General features: G+C 35.8%; 1 protein-coding gene across 1 annotated transcript; it reads right to left on the reverse strand.

Moving 5' to 3' along the window:
- Positions 1-16,644: 16,644 nt before the first annotated feature.
- LOC147485820 (cytochrome P450 87A3-like) lies at positions 16,645-19,341 on the reverse strand. The gene is made up of 9 exons (XM_086575014.1): positions 19,084-19,341; positions 18,632-18,956; positions 18,381-18,530; positions 18,006-18,254; positions 17,807-17,896; positions 17,635-17,713; positions 17,353-17,459; positions 17,117-17,244; positions 16,645-17,037 (listed from the first exon to the last, which is right to left on the reverse strand). The coding sequence occupies exons 1-9, from the start codon at positions 19,281-19,283 to the stop codon at positions 16,947-16,949; spliced, it is 1,419 nt and encodes a 472-aa protein (XP_086431140.1). The 5' UTR covers positions 19,284-19,341; the 3' UTR covers positions 16,645-16,946.
- Positions 19,342-21,493: the final 2,152 nt, after the last annotated feature.

Genomic DNA, 21,493 nt, shown 5'->3' on the forward strand with positions numbered 1-21,493 from the left:
AGTGTGTGGGGTCAGTTGGAGAACAAATGAAAGAAAGATAAGAAAGCCGTGAGGACAAAAAACAAAAGTAACAATGGAGAGAGAGAATTTGTGGGTCGGTACAAAACAATAAAGGGAAATAAAATAGAAAGAGAGGAAAAAGAATAAAGAAAAGTACAATATATATCACGTGAATATTTTGAGTCCTGATTTTGTATGTTACAGACTAGTCCGGACTAGAGCATATATATATATATATATATATATATATATATATATATATATATATATATATATATATATATATATATATATATATATATATATATACCATGGATTCTAAAGGTTCAATAAAGGGAAATAAAAAAGTAGAAATAAAGTGAGAGAGAAAAAGAAATAAAGAAAAATACAATATATATCACGTGAATATTTTGAGTCCTGATTTTGTATGTTACTTAACTAGTCCGACTAGAGCATTTTATATATATATATATATATATATATATATATATATATATATATATATATATATATATATATGAGATTCCTCACACTTTTTATACCATAGTTTATACCACACCCTCCTACAAAATTAGTTAAGGGCTAATAATTTGTGTATATTATCTACTAATCATAGATAGCATCTGCACAAAAATTCATCTTATTTGGAAATCTCTAACCTAGTTAAAAATCATTGTCAACTTTGATTTTTTTTTAACGGCTCAGATTATTCAATTTTGCAATCATCTTTTGACATAGTTAAACATTATCAAATGAGTTGAAATTTTATAGAGGTGATCTTCATGGTTAGTTGAACATATCTACAAAAAACTAGGTTATAGTTCGCATTGTAGGTGAAGTTGTGGGGCATGGTATAAAAAGTATGGTAAACGGATATTTGCTTATTTAGAATTCATTGTCTTAAAATAAGTATGTACTTCTAAGTTAAAAGCAAATATGTAAATAAAACTTCACCTAGACAATGAATTCAAATGTAATTTTTTGTGGATATGATATATTCACCATAAAGATCATCTCTAGCTACAAAGTTTTAGCTCATTTGGAAACCTCTAACCTAAATAAAATATGATTGCAAAATCTCGACATTTCTGAACCGTTAGATTTTTTTTTAAAGATGACATCAATTTTTATCTAAGTTAGAGATTTTCAAATGAGCTGAAATTTTGTGGAGGTGATATTTATAGTGAATATGTCATATCCATAAAAAGTTACATTTGAATTCATTTTATAAGTGAAGTTTTATTAACATACTTATTTTATGTACTTTTAAGATCGGCCCTATATATATACATATTTAGCAAGTTTTTACATTTTTTATTTAATTTACTAATTTGTATTTTTATTTGTGTCCAGGCATCACGTTTATTCATACAGGAACTCTTGAAGAGCATTTAAGAGAAGCTTTGGTACCTAAGGATCACCATAGAGTACTTAATTCGTTAGTGATACACCACCATAACCGATTCGAGACAGCCTATTATCTTGATGCGTGTTTTGTTTTTTTTGTTTTTTTTTTTAATCAAGTGATTTGTTATTATTATTATTTTCTTTTTGCGAGAAGGGAGAGAGAGAGAGTACGTTAGAGGTTTGTGTTTTTGGTTTTGTGCATGTGTGTGTGTTTTTTTCCCCTTTTCGTTGGTCATTTAGTTCAAGTGAATAATTTGTTATTTATTTTTATTAAATAAAGTGATGGTGAGCAATAGCGTACCCCTAGTAATAAGATATATTTTATTTTTTTACATTATATATGTAGGGTACCACAATTATCTCTATTTGAACTAAATATTTTAACTACAAATGATGTTTAATAATGGTAGTTTACCACATATCATATGGGGTATTTTGTAATTTGAGTAAAAGAGGTCAAATATATAAAAAAAAATAAAAATAAACTATGATTATTTTGTGTAAACCCTAAATAGGGGTGATAATTTATGTATTATACTATATATTTATGTATTAGACTATATATTTGTGTAAACCCTAAAAGAAAACCACGTTTTCTTGTTATTTTACATTATATTTATGTATTATACTATAATTATCTAAATTGTATAAAAAAAATCATTAAATTAGTTTTCAATAGGGGATAAATTAGAACATAACATAACATATGTGCTTTTGTAATTGATTTAATGATAGGTATATAAGTCATACATAAAAGCAAATCCAACCTAACACCATAGTTAAGTATGAAAAATGTAGATGTTTTAAGAATATCATTTCTTCCACCATCTCTATCTTTTTTTTTTTTTTTTTTTTTTTTTTTTTTTTTTTTTTTTTTATAGATAGTTAGATACCCTAATTTGGTTCAGAAATGTCACATTTTTCCTTGCGTCAGTCGCAGAAAATGTTGGGCCCGAAGCAGGTCCGATTACTATGGGTTTGGATATATTAGGTCCATAGCTAAAGAATAAAGACCCACAACATTTCTCAAAGACATAGTTAGTTAGCCTATTGGACCTTCTTAAAATTCTTAAGTACCTAAGACACGGGAAATTATAATGTAACACAATGTGTGACACTCGAAGTGTAACCAATGTTTTGAAAACCAAACCGATTTTTTATTAAAATGGTCCAACCGGATTCAACCATGGTTCTTCGACTTGATCGGGCCGATTAATGTTTATTTTGCAAAATTTTAAATAAATTATATACTTACAAAAATAAAATTAATAAATATATGTTTCAATTTAGTATTAAATGTTATTATAAATCAAAATAAAAATATTCTACAAGAAACACATAATAGTATGTTGGTTTGGAGCTTGGATTATCTTGTTTAGATGTTAGATTCGACTCCCCATATTATCAATTTTTCCAAAACAAAAATTATAATAAAGGTGGTTTGGTTTTTAACTGAACCGGTTTGCCAGTTCAACCCCGGTTTAGCTTAGACCGAGGGTTCAACTAGTCTTGATTTTAACCAACTCGAGCCCAAAAATTATCGGTTCCAGTTCAACCACCGGTCCGGTGTAACATACGCCAATGGAAACAACCCATGTGGAAACCAACATAAATAACTGCTAGATAAATTGGTAAACTACTAAAAAGAACCTCCTTCTCCACAATACCATAACCACCGGTTACGACGATGCTGGTGCAATCTTTTTTCTTCTTTATTCCAATAATTTTCTCTTCTCTAACCGACTGCCACCCGCTCACTCACCACCATTATGAATTTCATGATGTTAGAACAAAGATTTGGGTCCTTAATGTGAGAATTTCAAATCAATTGGGTGTTGGAACGAAATATTTAAAATAACCAATTCAATTCCAAAGTAAAACCTTTTATTTTTATTTGCTAAGTTCTAGAGTGAACCATAAAATATGTTAGATTAATTATTTGGGGTGTAAACTTGTTGCATTTTGTTCTAATTAAATTATATTATAGAATAATGAAGAGAAAGAGAGAGATTGCCACAATAAGAAAAATAACGATATAGAGAAGTAGAATAAAAAAGCTCTCAGTCTGGTGGTGGTGATGTTTAAATTAATTTTCAGCACATTCTTTATTTGTTTGTTTTGTGTTTTTTTCGTCTTATTTTTTTGCTTGGAACCGGTTCTCGTGGTATCAAGTTATCTTGTCCATGTGGCAGTATGGTATTTGCTGGTGTTATCAAGTTATCTTGTCCATGGGTGTTGAACGACTCTACCTAAAACAAACTTAGTTGCATTTATTGACTAAAAAACCTGAGTTTGGAGAAGGTTGAATTTCAATAAAATAATTTTTAGAGCAGTTATTTAGACATGTATGACCAATTTTCAAAAAATATTTCAGCAATGCCAAATTGGTTAGGGAAATCATATCTTGTTAAAATCAACCCTGAACTCATTTTGTAAGTGTACTAGTATATTGCCCGTACCGTACGACAATAAAAAAACCCCCCCACCGAAACCCGATTAAAAAAACACCAATTGAAGCCCATTAGAAGCCGGACAAAAAAACCTAACCAAAACATGTAAAATCCTAACCACATTTGTTGACTTCAATAATGATGCAACACTCTTGTTCCATACATAAGCCCTACGATTCGCCACGTCATAAGCTAGATCCAAAAGTTAGGAGATGGTGTTGGATGTCCAGCACCACTCTAATTTATTATATAAATTTTATAAATGGCAGATGTATCAAAAAAATGTACAAAGTTATGCCTATATATCAATTCCCAGAAAGAATTGACTGTAATCTTTCAGGTGATTATGGAGTCTAAATCTCTACTACTTATAAGGGGCGTGGGCGAGTGAGCCATTTGAGCTGTAACTCGGTTCTAACAAGTGTTGTTTTATTGACACGTGTCTAATGTTAGCCATCTGAGCCGGAATTTTGATTTTTTGTGGGACAAAAATTTCTTATGTTCTGAGTGTCTTAGGCTAAGTCCTATATATGGTGCGGCAAAACACCAAATATATATCACATAAATTGTGATTCAATGGTGCGTCAAAACGTTAACTCGCCAATGCTATCGGTATAAGTTTCTCTATCTATACCGCCAATTTTAACGATATAACGTATGCTCTGTGATAAACCATTTTTTAGCAGGTTTATATCAAGTACCTTGCTATCAAATCATGTTCTAATTAGCTTGAGCAAAGATTCGTCCCATGCCTAACTCCTAGCGCACTTGGTTCACAATGTCACGCACTCAAATAATCACAATAAACCTTAATGAGCAAAGGATTTCTTTGATGTTCTTATACTACACTTGAATTACTTTTATTCTAAACTTACAACCTACGTAAACTTGATTTTTAACTACTTATACAAAGAGAAATAAGAGAAATAGAGAGAGAAAGATAAGGATATGAGAATTAACTCCACTCATGCATGCAAGTTTAGAATAACTACCATTTTTAAAGATTTCATTACAAAAACTATATAATCATTTTGGGTTCATAGACAAACCCGATAATAGGACTAGAGTTTGATCCCTAGTGGATTTATCTTATCTCTAAGAAAAGCTACTAGCATGAGGAGTTGTTATGGTACTTTATCTCTAGAAAACCCTAACAAGTCCTAGCTTGTAATCAACATCAACTATTTTGGAGTTGATGTGACAACAAACTAGTGAAAAACTAATAGTACGTAATGAAAGACTTCATTAATAGAGCTTCTCCTCACATGAGCATCATTAACCCTCCACAAGAGAGAGTTTAGCTTATGATCCTTAGAGGTATGAACTAAAAAACAAGAAGAAGAAGTAAGATAGAAACAGGTTGAGAGAGAAGAAGAAGAAGTTTTTATTTTACACTATGGAAATGACTCAGCTCCATTAAAGACTTACAAACTTTCTACTCTCAAACTAAACATGAATTGAATTCTCCCTATGGAATGAAATTCCATTTTACTTAGAATATTTCCTCATGGAATGAATGAGTACCAAGCATAACTGCTCTCATCCATTCATTAAAAATAATCAATCTAGTGCTCAACTTATACATTTTAGTGCACTACTTGATTTTGACATTAATTAGTGCTCAAATAATGGAGCGCCCACTAAGTGATGGACCCATGTGTTTTGACCAGTGGTGGGTCCATGTGGGCCATGCTGATTTTTACAACTTCACATCTTTGCATAGAGCTCGCCACACTGATCGATTTGATAATTTTTGTGTCGAATTCAAAGTCCAGAATCAGGAGATATGATATTTGGAAGTTTTACGACTTTTCTTAACCGTTGTCTTGATTTGAATAGGAAATGATCGGTGTTGAGCCCACGGGTTTTAGTTTGGCCTTTTTGAGCTTCAAATGGGCAAAGAGACAAGCACTATTCCATATAACTTTTTCATGCCAAAACGCAGGTTTTGCTACAAATTTGTTGTCAACTGCCGAAACATGTGAAAGCACGAAAATATAATTAATTTACATTTATTAAACACATCATCAACCAATATGCATATAGTGTCTCTATATGGTTTATAATACAGTTTTGGGTGCTTATCACTCTACACGCTAGAACGAGTGACATCCAAAGAAATAAATCTGGGAGGGGTAAAATCAGCATGGTGTTAAAACACAAAATTCTACACGCCAGTAGGAGTGGCGGATATAGAAAAGCAAAATTGAAGAAAATTCCACACGCCAGTAGGAGTGGCGGATGGTGTGGCAAATTTTTTTTCCTGTGCTAGGATGGGTTGACTTGTTTGGGTTTTTTTCGCTGCCCCCTATGCCACTATCGGGTAAAAAAACAAACCATTGGGTCCATAAACTCTATCGCGCTTACCGACCTTATCAATTGTGCTATTGTGGTTTGGTGGTTTGCCGCACCAAACCATTGGACTTAGCCTTACTTTCTAACATTTTACTTATTGTTTGGGTCTTACCACTAAACTATCATAAAAGTAAAACAAAGTTAGACAAAATCAAGCAAATGTAAGTCACGTGAATAATTTCTAGTACGTTTAAGGAGAGTGCAAATAGCATTGTCTACTTGTCTAACAATCTAATAGTATAGAGATAACTGTACAATGCCTCTCAAATCTCATTGGGATTTAGCACTCATATTCGGAGGGCTTTTTCTCTCTATGCCGAAACATTGGCATTGCGAACGATCTTGCAAATGGCTATCAAATTACAGTTGGATTATGTCATCTTTGAAACTGATTCGCAATACCTCTATAATTGCATCAAGAACAATTCACAACTTTTGCCTTGGGAAATTATGTTTATTATCGCAAATATCAAGGACATGTTATTGTTGAAATCTCAATATAAACTTCATTGGACGTACAGGGAAGGTAATTTTGTTGCTGATCGTTTTGCCAGGTTTGGGTCTGACCAGGCCAGTGATCCTACGTGGTTGGTCACATCCGGTAGTCGAGAAAGAAAATCTACCTTCTAACTTAATTGATTTGACTAATGGTATCACTTCTCTATGGTGTATTAGGCCTCCACATTGTGTTAATAGTTTATTTTTCAATGACTTAATTGCTGTTTGTACATTTCGTAATATCACATAAATAAAATTGCAGTTAAAAAAAAAAAATCTCATTCATGTATTGATTCCCTTTAATTTTATGCAAAACCCACACCATAAATGACGCCCACTTGCCGTTGGAGCCTAGACTACTTGGGTTCTTGCGTGGGGTCTAGGGTTGGCTGCGAGTTAACATCCTTGCTATGACCTATGTAGTATCCCATGGTCCTAAATAATAAGGTATTCGTTACTGCTGGACCCCATATTGTGTTGGGCAGACCCCAAAAACAAAAACAATTATTACAAATGTGCCATTGGCCTCAAAAGTTGTTTTGTGTTGGGACCTCCCAAACCAACGTGAATTTGACTTGTTGCAACCTTTTCAGCCCTTCTCTTCTATCCTCTTCTCTTCCACCATCAAAAACCTTAAACCCTTAAACCCTAAAGAAAACTATATCCTAACACTAAACACTAATGGAATAGTCCAACCCCATTTTAGAACATGAAGATGAAGAAGAAAATGTAATGCATCATGACCCCATTCAAGAAGAAAATGTAGAACAAGTTCCAAGTGAAGAAAATAGAGGAATAGCTGATGATGCATTTAATAAGAATAAGGTAAATGTAAATTAAACGTAATTATGCATGTGTACAGTGATATATAGGGATGAAAGAGAAAATTCGAACACCCTAGGCTTAAACAACCCGGCTAGGTCGTTCGTTTTGCACACCAAACGGTCTGGTGACACCGTCTGGACTGAGTCCAAAACGATGTGGCCATGTCGTTTGGGATTTGGACTTTAAAAAAAAACTTACCGGTGTGGTCACACCATTTGGAGTAAGTCCCCAACGATATGGATACATCGTTTGAACTAAGTCCCAAACGGTGTTGCCATATCGTTTGGGATTTGAACTTGGAAAAAACATAAAGTTCTGTTTTTTGGCCTCTTTACTGGTGTAACCACACCGGTTGGGACTTAGTCCACACGGCGTGGCCATATCGTTTGGGATTTGAACTTGGAAAAACATAGAGTTCTGTTTTTTGGCCTTTTTACCGGTGTGTCCATATCGTTTTAGGATTTGAACATAGAAAAACACAAACAGTGGTAAACGGTGTGTTTGTGGCATTTGGTACTTAAGCCAAATAGTGTGGCTATGTCTTTACGGGGTCCATAATACATCAATTAACAACTGTTCTTCATTTAGGATCCTTCAGTGTATTTTGAGAACTCTGAAAACTCGAATGACGTGGATGATGTTCAACCGCTTTTAATGGATACAACAGAAATATTTACTACGGAAGAGGTATATAGTAGGCATTGTTTTCACTTGTTTTTATTTTCTAAATGAAATTATATTAGTTTATTGATTGTTGTTTTCTTTCATATCTTTAGGTATTTCATACACGTAATGACGTAATTGGTTGGGCAACTGCTCGGGGAAAACAATGTAATGTGGTTGTGGTAATTGGGAAGTCGCAGAATGCTAACGGGAACCGAGTACCAAGGCTGGATTTAGCTTGCGAGAGTTCGGGCGTGTATCGTTCACACAAAAAGGTAGAGAAGGCTAATAAGAGAAATACGGGAACCAAGAAACGTGGATGTTCATTTAAGTTAAGATGTATTTTCCAACGCGGCATTATCGCTAGTTGGAAAATTGCCGTTCTTAATGGTGTTCACAACCATCCATTGGCAAAGACCCTTAAAGGACATGCATTTGCTACTCGACTGACCGTTCCACAATTCGAGTTTTTGTCAGAGATAACTCAAAATGGAGTTAAGCCTAAAGAAGTTTTGAAGTCCATCAAACATAGGTTTCCTAATAACCTATCTAGCATATGTCAAATCTACAATGCCAGGCACAAGGTGAGGACATTGGATATGAACGATCGCTCGCAAATGCAGAGATTGCGTGAGTTGTTAGCAGAAAACCATTATTTCGATGAGGTGAGAGAGGATACAAATACGGATAAGATAACGGGATTGTTATGGGCCCATCCAGACGGTGTTAAAATGGCTCAGACGTTTCCAAAAGTTTTCATTATAGACGCCACCTACAAAACCAATAAGTATCGGTGGCCTTTTGTACAGTTTGTAGGGGTGACTTCAACCTAGAAGTCTTTCACGGTCTGTCAAGTGTTGCTTCAGTGTGTAACAGCGATAGACTATGAGTGGGCTTTGCGTCAGTTTAACGGCTTGCTAGGGTGAAGAAAGGCAATCTGTGATCGTGTCTGACAGAGACTTGGCCTTGATGAGTGTCGCTGATATTGTGTTTCCTGACGCGCACAAACATCTTTGTAGATGGCATATCTCTATGTGCGTCTTTCAAAAATGCAATGATTTTTTTCCCACCACAGAACTTGTAGATAAAGGCCAGTTCTCGTGGAACACTGTAGTGAAATCGAGGACTGAGGATATCTTCAACCGTAGAATTGCTGCTTTGGAAAAACAATATAGGGTTGAGTACTCCAATTTTGTTAGTTATCTGCGAGAGACTTGGTTGCCTTACAAGGATCGATTCGTATGTTGTTGGACAAATCAACACATTCACTTTGGGAGTACAACGACCAATAGAGTCGAAGGGTCTCATGCTCAGGTGAAACGTGTTCTAGGAAACACAAACAGACATGATTTTCTAAGTATATTTTACTTGATCCACCCGATTTTAGAGATCCAGATGTCTGAGATTAGAGGTACGTTTGAGAAGAGTCTGATTGTAACCCAGCACCACCACTGGATTCCTTTATTTCGTGAACTCAGAAACCTGGTCTCAAGAAAATGTTTGGACTTGCTTTATGAAGAACTAGATACCCATGTAAGTCGTGCTGCTAAGGACTCTGAGTTCATTTGTGGGTGTTATTTGCGCACCAGTCATGGATTGCCATGTGCTCACAAAATCATTGAACTTTAAAAGCAAGAGCGTTCCATATCTTTGAGTGCTATCGATCCCTTTTGGAAAACTTTGTCTACTTTTCCAAGTGTGTCGGTGGGTGTTGGTCCCGATTGTAGACCTTCGATGGATATATTTATGAAAAGATATGAAATGGCTTCTAAAAAAGAGCAGAGGGTTATGGTTAGGAAACTTATGGAGATTGTTGTGCCAGAAAGTACATGGCTAGAACCACCTCATGAGGAGGCGAAAACCAAAGGTCGGCCTAAGGGTAGCTGCAAGAGAAAGTTTCCAACTGAGGATGAGAACTCTTCAAAGCGAGATTCATATGGTTTTGAACATTCCCAACGTGGGCATGAAGAGTGGGTCTCGTCGCAACAATCGGAATGTACGCCAAATTCCAAGCCTTCTCATAAAACACCCACACCATCGAAATACGCTACTCCAAACCCACCTGCAGAGAAGTCTTCTCCGAAACCACCTTTGCCACACAAAAAAACCACACCATAGAAGAATTCTTCTCAAAAATCACATTTACCACCTAAAACAACCACACCATGGAATAACTCTTCTAAAAATCACATTTACCACCTAAAACAACCACACCACAGAATAACTCTTCTAAAAAATCACCTCAAAAGTTAGACATTGGCATCCTGAGGGCATTGCGGGTATAGAGCAATGTGCATTGCATTGGGAAGAAGTCAGGAAGAGTGGCCGTGGATGAGAAATGAATTGTTACAAGAACTTAATGACAACCTCCCCCTATACTGTACATTGTGCACTCACAGTGAGGTTAGTTTTGTGAAACCTACAATTTCTCATGCATGTGGTTGGGCACCCTATAATAAGTGGATGGCTATGCCCTTTGTTGGATATTTATTTGCTTCGAGATTTAATGTCGTCCTTGTACATTTAGGAAGTACGTACTGCCATATTATCTTGCCACTGAGAACCTAAGCAAATCCTGAGAAAGTAAAGAAAGTGTTGGGTACCGCTTACGTACAGGGATGTCATTTTGTCCATGTTGAACTTGTTGATGATTGTCCGGTTCCAAAACCGATGCGAAGATGGCGTAGAGCTCGACACTTAATTGTAGATAGTTGAGATACTGCATTACAAGCAAGACAAGCGCAATTTACGGCATTGAACATTCCCAATTTAGTATTGGAAGACGAGCACACTAATGATGGGTCCGAAATACCAATAATAGATGTTGACTAGGAATAAGTCTATGTAATTAATGTTCATGTGGTTGGAATTGTAATTTGGTTTTTGATACAATTTTCTTAAATTTGATGGTATTCTTTGGTCGAATTTGATGTATGGATGTATGTTAGTTTGATTTGGATACTTTGGATGTTCAATGGTGTGGCCATGTCTTTTGGGATTTGAACTTGGAAAAAATATAAAGTTATGTTTTTTGGCCTCTTGACCGGTGTGGCCACACCGTTTGGGACTGGACTAAGTCCCAAACGGTGTGGCCAAGTCGTTTGGGACTTAGTCCAAATGGTGTGGCCAAGTCGTTTGGGATTTGAACCTGGAAAAAATAATAAGTTCTGTTTTTTGGCCTCTTGACCGGTATGGCTAAGTCGTTTGGGATTTGAACCTAGAAAAAATATAAAATTCTATTTTTTGGCCTCTTGACCGGTGTGGCCAAGTCGTTTGGGACTTAGTCCAAACGGTGTGCCCACACCGGTCAAGAGGCCAAAAAACAGAACTTTGTGTTTTTCCAAGTTCAAATCCCAAACGATTTTACACACCGTTTGGGACTTAGTCCAAACGGTGTGGCCATGTCGTTAAGTCCCAAACGGTGTGGCCAAGTCGTTTGGGATTTGAACTTTGAAAAACACAAAGTTCTGTTTTTTGGCCTCTTGACTGGTGTGGGTACACCGTTTGGACTAAGTCTCAAACGACTTGGCCACACCGTTTGGGACTTAGTATAAACGGTGTGGCCAAGTCGTTTGGGACTGAAATATGGCAAACCTCAATTTCTTTTTTTCTTAACTTCCATATTTCAACAATTCTAACACTTCCAAATTCAACTTCCATATTCCAACAATTCTAACACTTCCAAATTCAAAACCAAACACATAAAAAACAGATAATCACATAACATCAAATAATATTTTGAAATAACATACCACAAAATCAAGTATTCATAAAGTTGGGTACAGATATCACAACGTCACTCTTTACAACAAAAGCAACCTAAACAGTCTTATACTACTAGAACTCCAAGAGTTGAGATCAATGCTTAAGAATAGGCTGCTTCTTCACCTATGCTTATTCACGATATCGTCCGTCAATGAACTTGCACCGGGTCAAATTGTATGCCTCCATGAACTCGTTCCGTGCATCGTCTGGAATCGCAGTCCCACCCAATTGCAGGCCTCGATCGAGCAAGCGACAAATTTCATCAACGATGGGGGTGCTGTCAAAATTAAAACAAAAAACTACATTAGTATATACATTTATAAAATACCAAAACAAAAAATAACAAAAAAAAAATAACAAAAACTAACGTTGTAAAGTATTAACTCACCAGATTATGATATGGAAGACTCTGTAGGGAGTAGTGATTAGGATGATCACGGTTTATCATTCGAATATGACTATTGGGTTCGTACCAACTCATGTATCTACTAACACACTCCCATGGATAAAACGGAATGGGTCATCGATGTTCAAGTTGTATCAAGTGATTCTGCTATTTACTCCAATAGGAAGACGCAATATTAAATTTCACATCGTACCCGCGTCCGGAAGTAGTCCGCATCGAGGTCTTTGGTCTTGGGGGATCTGAGGGTACAAACTACATATGACCCAATTGACGCACAACCCTCGAAACATTGTATTGCTCGACATCATCAATAAAGCATATAAATCCCTCAAAAATGTTATTTCATCCACCGGGCATGTAGCTCGGACTTCAGCATAGGGATATCATTCAACCTGTCAAATAGCATATGATCGGGGAAATTAATCATTAACCACATACTAATAATATCAATTAATAAATAAAACTATTTACAAACAAAAATGCTTACATCGGTACAAGTCACATTATCAATCACCGCTCAGGGTATGCTTCAATGCAGCTATTGTGCTAGCATAAAAAGATTAAGTAACTGAGTACCTATGAGCACGCGACATGCTTAACTGATAGTCCTCATTTGGGAATGGCTTGAACACCGAGAAATACTCATAAATCCATGCCTAGATTAATATAGACACCCAGTTAATATTGTAATAGATAGATAAAATTGACATTGAAAAGAAAAACAAAAAAACTAATACCTGTAGGAGAGTGAAATAGCCTAAAACACCCTTCACCTTGGCACTTGTGGCAGTCCCAAGACCCATGTACGAGTAAGCCAGTAAGGCTGCACCCCACGCGTAGTCTCTGATCTCGGTAAATTTCAAAAGCGGCCTCGATAACAAACGGAACCGCAGCCTCGGGCGATGTTGGTGAAGGTGGTACATCCAAAGAAAAATAATAGATAAGCTCTCACAGCAAACTGCAACTCTTTTTGGGTTGAGGCCTTCTTCACAACAACCCCATTTCCATCACGTAAATCTTCATCCATTACCTTCCCAGCAAACTGCTTCATCAAGAAATCCATCCTAAATTTGGAAGTGAACTTATTGGCTTTCATCTCCACATCTATCTTGTCCATGGGTATGCCAAGACCTTTGTGGAGGAGTCTTTTTGTCTGTTCCAGGGTCAAATCAGTGTCCCCAGTCACTGCTTTGCCTCTGATCGGAACTCCTAAGAGTTGGGAAACATCGTCCAACGTGATTGTCATCTCGCCCTACGGCATATGAAACGTGTTGGTCTCTGGATGCCACCTCTCCACAAATGCAGAGACCAACACAAGATCCTGATGCCTGTATACACCTAAGACCAGAGCATATAAGTCGGTCCTTTGAAGCTCTACGTGAAAATTAGAACAATCTGAACACTCTCCGACGATATCCCGTTGTACCAACTTGTTTAGGTGCCCATGGCACTTCAACACCCCTCGCTCTGCCTAAAACAACAAAAACTCAGTATTAATGTATGCACAAGGTTTCGTAATAAAAAATTTAAATACTAATAGACACTATATGATAATATTACCTGCCCCTCCCAAACATCGCGAGCCACGTGCACCACATAGTCATACAACAAATGTGGCACACGAGGGCCACCTTTATAAACACCTCTCTGGAACTCCAAGTTATTGTTGGACTTTCTCACAATATTCACTGGAGGTACAGGTACAAGGACTTCAAGGACTTCCTCCTCATCCTCTGCGTCCTCCTCCTCCTCGTCATTCTCCTCTTCTGCATCATCAAACACCCTCTTCGTCATCTTCTTCACCATCACCATGACTTACAACTACACTCTTCCCACGATCCATATTTACGTCATCTACATCTCTACATCTACATCTACATCTACATCTAAATCTAAATCTACATCTACATCTACATCACTCGAAACTGTCCCCTTTCTTCTCTTGTGATTTCCTAAGTCTACACCACTTACAACTACATTACTGGGATCATCCGCTTTCCGATCCCCTCTACGGACTGATGCCAAAGTGGTTGTTCCCCTTCCTCTCTTTTTCTCAGGCAGGTCACCGCGACCCGAACTACTACTCCCCCCACCTAACAACTTCTTAGCACCCGTGAAAACACTTTTTGCTACATTCTTCACATTCTTTGTTCGAGGCATTGTTACAAAATATAACTAACACAAACACATAACTTGCAATTCTAGTCCTTCGTAAGCAGAAAGATCCTCAGGTAAAGAAAATTCTGAAAAGAGAGAAATCATTTTCAACATAGGGAAAAAACTGGTAATCATGCAAACATATTTGTAGGATTTTTCCTATCTTTGTTTAGCCTTTTGATCATTAGGAGACAGGGAGAATGAGAAGAACCCTTTGGATAGGAAACTCATCCAAACAAATACAGGTACAAACCCATCCAAACAAACTATTATTGTCCAGTTCAGTTTCATTGTCCAGGTGCATGCAGACTTCAATCCCAAAAACAATAGCACAAAATATTTAAGCAAACAAAAGCTTTAGACACTAGAATAAAACAAGAAGTTTGTTCTTAAATAAATTGCAACAGATTCAAACTATCTAACACAACAGTACATGATATACTCGTATGATCTAACATGATATACCAAGACAAAACTCCCTATTTAGATTGGTACAAGGGCTGCCTCAACTAGTCAAGTGTAATAATTTATATAGCATACTACTCAAATCAATTCACTCACAGGCCATACTAGAAGGAAAAGTATTAGAGAAGAGAGGGAAGCAATGGAAATTCATATTTGTAATGGAACAAAGCATGTAAGCTTTACAAGTAAGGCACCACTAAGGCATCTCATTATAGATAGGTTACAGAAGAAGACCTACTTGTTTAGCACCAAGGGCCTTCACAAATGACACCTAAACGCAAAGACTACAAAACTCCATGTCGTCAATCCCTTTAATCAACTAGACATAACTTAATAAGATGAATAAAAACCCAATCAATTCTGTTTTTTATCAGTGAAATAACATGCCTGTGATTGAACAAAATATGGCGAAATGACAAAGGGTAAGCATCCAAAATTCAGGTTAATGTTAAACCATAACCTGTGCCAGATACAAAGGGGATACAATGAATCGATTACAGATCTAATAACCAATGTAGCAAAATTGTAACGAAAATAACATTAAAGATCAAGAACAATAGAATGAAAACTTACAGATCTGATCTAGATAAAGAATATTGAGATCGAAAGAGAGAATCGCGGTGTGTTTTTGGGAGCAGAAATCGAAATCGAGGGTTTTTTATGGAGACGAAGAGTGGAACTGGTTTTCGCCAATTTCTCGATTTCTTGGGTATTTGGTTGGGAGTGTATGGTTAGAAGTTGCACCCAACACAATGGGCAGACCCCGGCCTAACTCGGGGTCTGCCCAACACAAATTAACAGGACTCAATTATAAATATCAGCGTCTACCAAGATTTTGGCCCGAGAGACGACGGTTTGCCTGACAATCGCACTTTTATCGTTTGGCTGTTAGTGAATAGTGATTCAATGTCCAATCTAACACTCTAACAGGAGGAAGCGAAAAAAAAGGCGTGGATGTCTTTTGTCGCTGCGTCAAAGATTTGTGTACCTTATTTTGACAACTTTTACAAATTCCGGGCTGAATCTGCGTCAGTACATGAATCATGTTGTGCTCGTATCCTTAATTACATTTACGTTCGTCAATTTTCGTTTCACTTTTTAATGTTTAGTCCACTTTATCGTTAATGCATAATTGTGAAACGTGAGATGTTCTCTTCAACGCGAAGAAAAATATTCTCTCAATTTCGTGCAGAAGTCCAGTAGTAATTATATCATCCAGTTTGATATAATTGAGAGTTTGAGACATTGGAATGAAACTGCTGGAAAAAAAAAAAAAAAAGTAGAAACTGCTACCTGAATGATGACTTTAACCATTAATGAAAGGGTAATACTTTAAAAGAATAATTTCAAGCCACCATGGAATTGTAGAAAGTTGTTATTGAGAATCTAATATGATTGTGACATCGTTTGTAATATTATTAGGCCAAATAAAATTGTCTAAATTTTAGTACTGGTGAGAATGAAATTTGATCTAAGTTCGTTGTTCAAGTAGATGGGCTCGATCTGCTTATTACTTGATTTTCATCTCTGTTGAATCATGAATGATGATTAAGTTGCATTCAACTTTTAGCACCTCAATTTCTACTGATCTGTCTTATAGCTTTCCTATGAACAAACTTATATGCAACTTGTCAAGAAAGAAGAAGTGAAGTATAATACAACAACCATATTACTCAAAGTCTGAAACAGAGTCCAGGTTTGCATATGTGAGGCAAAATTCATTTCATTGTACACATTCTGCTGTTGCTTACAAGTAATATATATTGTGAATAGGAGAGCTTCCCTCTTATTGCATTGTGGGTCTTGATAGAATCCTAGAACAATTGTGGTTAAAAAGTCCTCTTACATCTGTAGGCACTTATTCTTACTTCAGTGCCCCTTTAAATCCTTAAGATTAATATGGACAATTTGCATATTGGATAAGTACCGCCAGTGTTATCGGTGATTGACCAACTTCAAATTTTTTGAGTGACTTTGATGTGTAAACCATTTGGAAATAATATCCCGGGAGTCTTAACGACTTCGCCTCCCTTGATTTTTGTCCACCTGAGTAAATTTCAGAAGATCAAAATACATCAGAGTTTTTACATATTTACTGAAGACACTTGAACTAATATTTAATTACCTGTATTTTGTGACCAAGAAGTGGAGAACAACTGACATTTGCAACTTTGCAAATTCTGCACCCGCACATAATCTCATTCCTCCACCAAAAGCCATGAAATTCTTAGAAGCTGTATTTGATCCTTGTCCCTGTATTTTGGTAGGGAATAATGATTATTAAATACAGAGAAATTAATTCCAACGAATCCTGTCTTAAGGTACTTGGATAAAGGAAGGCTAGATGTATAAGCCACATACCTTCCATCGCCATGGGTTGAAGGCAAGGGTGTCCTCATACTTTTCAGTGTTAAGGTGAAGGGCTGGAGGGCAAACCATGATTGTCCAGCCAGCTGGAATTGTATATCCTGTGAAATGAGAAAATTGATCCGATTATAGAATACTTGGTTATGATCGATTTTTTTTTTTTTTTCGATAGATGTTATGATCGAATTTGATATGTGCTGCACTGTGTTCCCTAGGAGCTCGATGGTATGTTGAGGCAAGATGTTTAGATTAAATATAAGCTGCTTCGAACCTTACCGTCTATTTGTATATCTCTTGTAGCTCTTCTGAAAACCAAGGGGGCTATGTTGCCGAGCCTAAGTGTTTCATCAATAACCTGCAATACAAAAGAATATGAATCTTTTTTAAAACCAGGCCGTGTTGGATTACATTAATTTGAATATGAAGGTGTGAAAATTGCTACACTAACGTGAGAAGTGAATGTCATAGACTTGTATTCATTCCACGTCAGTGGAGAATCCACATTTTCCCTCTTCTTGAGAATCTCTTCATGCTCATCCTAAAATAAACCAAAAACCAAAAACGAAATTAGCTTAGAGCAAGACACTATCAATCAAAATACTACAAAAGAGTGCTTAGAGTGAGAGGATGATTTGAGCGGCACCAACCGTTAAATCCTTCAACACTGAAGGGTGTTCTGAAAGAAACTTAATTGCTAAAGTTATAGCCAAGGAAACTGTCTCAAAGCTGGCAAAAAGAACTGTAAAGACAAAGTAAGCAGCACTTTCTACATTGAAAAGGGGATCGTCTTTCTTCATCTCTTCAATGACAACATCAAGAAAATCGCCATGCTTCCTATCGGAGTAAAATCTTTCCTTCACCATCTCCTTGAGTATTCTTATAGCCTTCTTTTGATCCTGTACGTACATGGTTTAGACTTTAGAGTCTATATTATATGGCATCTTAATTAATTAATTTACTTAAATTGAATGGATCATAACTTATTAGTTTCACAGTTAATAACTTTGTATACTTGGCATTACCTTGAGACATTTATTGTAAACAGTCCCAGGGATGTCCAATGGAAATGAGATGAGGCCTTTAAGAAAGCTAGTGAATTTGTCCTTCAAATTCTCCGAATGCTTGGACGGATCATAACTCATTAGTTTCATCGAACCCAAACCAAATGACATCTGTATGTAATTTGGAATATTTGTTAAAGTCGAAAAAGAACATATAGAACACAACCTCGCATTTTTATGAGATTGAGAACAGATTATGGAGCTGCGTTTACCGTTGTAGCGACTTCTTTCACTTCTACCGATTCCTGTTCAGCCCAAATGGATAGGTTTTCACGGGCCATATTTTCCATGTCAGAGAGAAGCTTCTCTTTTTGCTTCTCCGGACCAAAATGATCCATAATCATGTTCCTAAGGTACTTGTGAATAGCACCAGTGTTGCTCGTCAAGCTTTGCTGTCCAATTAGTTTCATAAATGAATCCAGGTACCACAATTCAACTGAGTTTCCTTCTTGTTGAAAGATGAAATGGCTAAATTCAGGATCAGTCGAGACTACCACTGGGCAACCTACCAAATTAGTCTTAAAAAGTGGCCCGTATCTGAAAATCATGAAACGGAAGGTGTTACATACATCTATCGATAAGAAAATATAGAAGCTTGCATGCATTATGTAGTCTCGTCTGTTATATAATGTGCATTACTAGCTACATATATTAAATCTATTACCTTGTCATCCTTTCTTTGATAAAAGGATGAATATCGAAAGTGGTCTGAGATTTGAAAAACTGAATGGTTTCACCAAGTAATGGCAGTCCCATTGAACCAGGAGGGAGTTTTCCATTGCAGATGGGATTCTTCCACTTATAGGCATAATTGGTCATCCATACAATAACTAATGCTAAAACAACCAATGCAAGTGACCACATCTCTTCGTATGTTTTAAGGTTATCTGAAGTAAAGAAGAGATAGTTAGTTGTGATACATTTCAGGAAGAAGGGGAGTTCCTTATATAGACAACCATATGCTGCATGGGTTGCATGTTCAATCTAGTAATGTATCTTATTTACTTCATATTTGCTTCTTCTAGTCTACCGAGGTTGACTGCACTAAATATTTTCACCTCAATTTAGCATTGAGTGGCCCTGAACTGAATTGTTAATTTTCAGCATTGAGTGGCCCTGAACTGAATTGTTAATTTTCAGCATTGAGTGGCCCTGAGTGGCCCTGAACTGAATTGTTAATTTTCAGCATTGAGTGGCCCTGAACTGAATTGTTAATTTTCAGCATTGACTCCATTGAGCCTTCCAAAAAGTTGTTTGTTTTTTTTGTTGACTTCAGCTTTGAGTGCCAAAATAGGCTTTTAGTGTTCCGTGGCAATCTTGTCGCTGAATGCTGAAATCCTATACTACCCTGAAATCCCATACTACCCTTTTCTCTTTCAACTCAAGCGAAGAACTCATTCACCAAAAAAGAAAAGCGAAGAACTCTAGCTAGTTACCTCGCATCAATTATTGACAAACCCATCCTCTTCATTTAACTTAAACTTCTTAAATTTTTGTCTAGTGATTTGAGATGGAGTATGAGATTTTCGATCCATAAAGAGAGATCGAGGGTTTTTAATTTGAGATGGTTTGTTTTGAAAAATAAGACTTTGATGTCTTACCGTCTTACTTGACATCCTTATTCGATGCTCACTTTCATTTATGGTGGCACAACTTGACAATCATACATGTGAAAATATATTATACTTAAAATGTATTTTTTTTTATTTAAAATGTGAGTTTTTATTTTATAATATACTATATACTTAAAATTCTTATATAAGAAAAAAAAATATGACATTAACTATTGCTTCTGTATATTACTATACATTTTTAACAATATTAGTTTGCACTATTTAGTCCAACTATTTATTTTCATTATTGAGAAAACAATTTTTTAAAATGTTGACAATAGTATATTATTTTCAAACAAAATATAAAGATTATGTTAGTAAAAAGAAATTATAATTCCATTGGGCAAAATGGTCCAAATAACTTATATTCAGCATTCAGAACCAAAAAACAAACAAACAAAGTTTTAGAGTTCCCCATTCAGGTAGCAGGTTTATTTAACATTCAATGTTCTGTATTCAGAGGCTCAGAAAAACAAACAACCCCTAAGACTCAAGACTTGTCGTTATTAATGGGTTTATAATGGATACAAACATGTTTTTAACACTAAGGATGTATTTGTTCTTCTTAGGTAGCCTATAATCCTAATTCCAAAGTTCGCCCTTTCATCCTAACGCCTAATTATCAAATTCGACAATTCTAGAAAAAAAAATTAAGGACATTTTTGAGTTAACCCTCCATGAGTGTGTAGGTTTTTTGAGTTGAATTTTGAGATTGAATTATTATTTTTTTTTTTTTGGCTGTAGGATTTTTGGGGGGTTATCTCAAAACGCTACACACTTATTGTTTTGCTGTTACTGTTGTTAAATTATGATGAGGTGCTGTTATGGGCTTATTGCCCTAACTCCTACAATGTTAAACTACAAGCTTCAAAGATTCAATACGTTGTTTATGTTTCAGAATGAATTGCTTAGGGAATTTATTTGTTGAAATTAAACCAAGTATTTACTTGGTATATTGACTTGGTTTAATTCAAACTTGCTTCAAAGTTATGAAAAAACTTTACTTTTGAAAATTGCAAGACTTGAGGTACGGTGAACCTCAAATAATGCTCAGAGTCACAAGCAACCATATTTCAATGTGTCAAAGGAAACTTGTCTCAATGTACCCCTCTCATTTTTCGTTTGTGGTTTGTACTATATATGTTCTTTTACCAATTTTTATTTATTTATTTATTATTATTTTCTACTTACCCTCTTTAAATCCTAATTGCAACTAGTGATTTGGTTATATCCTTCTTCATATCTTAAGTTTCAATATTCATAGTCTAATAATTTTGTATATGTAAAGATTTGATTGGAAACTAGCTAAGTTGTGAACTTGGAATAAACAGTATTGCATACATTATTTCCATAATAGTTTTCAAAATAATGGTTTTGAGGAGTTATTATGTGGTCTTTGTTAATTTGTCCTTCTAAATCACATCGTCGTGAAAACACACTTTTATCAATATTTTGTAGATA

The sequence above is a fragment of the Coptis chinensis genome, chromosome 7 (genome assembly GCF_015680905.1).
Source record: "Coptis chinensis isolate HL-2020 chromosome 7, ASM1568090v1, whole genome shotgun sequence".
Taxonomy (NCBI): domain Eukaryota; kingdom Viridiplantae; phylum Streptophyta; class Magnoliopsida; order Ranunculales; family Ranunculaceae; genus Coptis; species Coptis chinensis.

Bases quoted from the DNA above. Each gene is read 5' to 3' on its own strand.
- LOC147485820 (XM_086575014.1), bottom strand. From the start codon at position 19,283: ATGTGGTCACTTGCATTGGTTGTTTTAGCATTAGTTATTGTATGGATG. The intron at 17,897-18,005 runs GTTGGTGCCGCT...GGTTTATTTTAG, and splicing joins CAGTGTTGAAGGATTTAACG to GATGAGCATGAAGAGATTCT. The intron at 17,714-17,806 runs GTTAGTGTAGCA...TTTGTATTGCAG, and splicing joins CTATGACATTCACTTCTCAC to GTTATTGATGAAACACTTAG.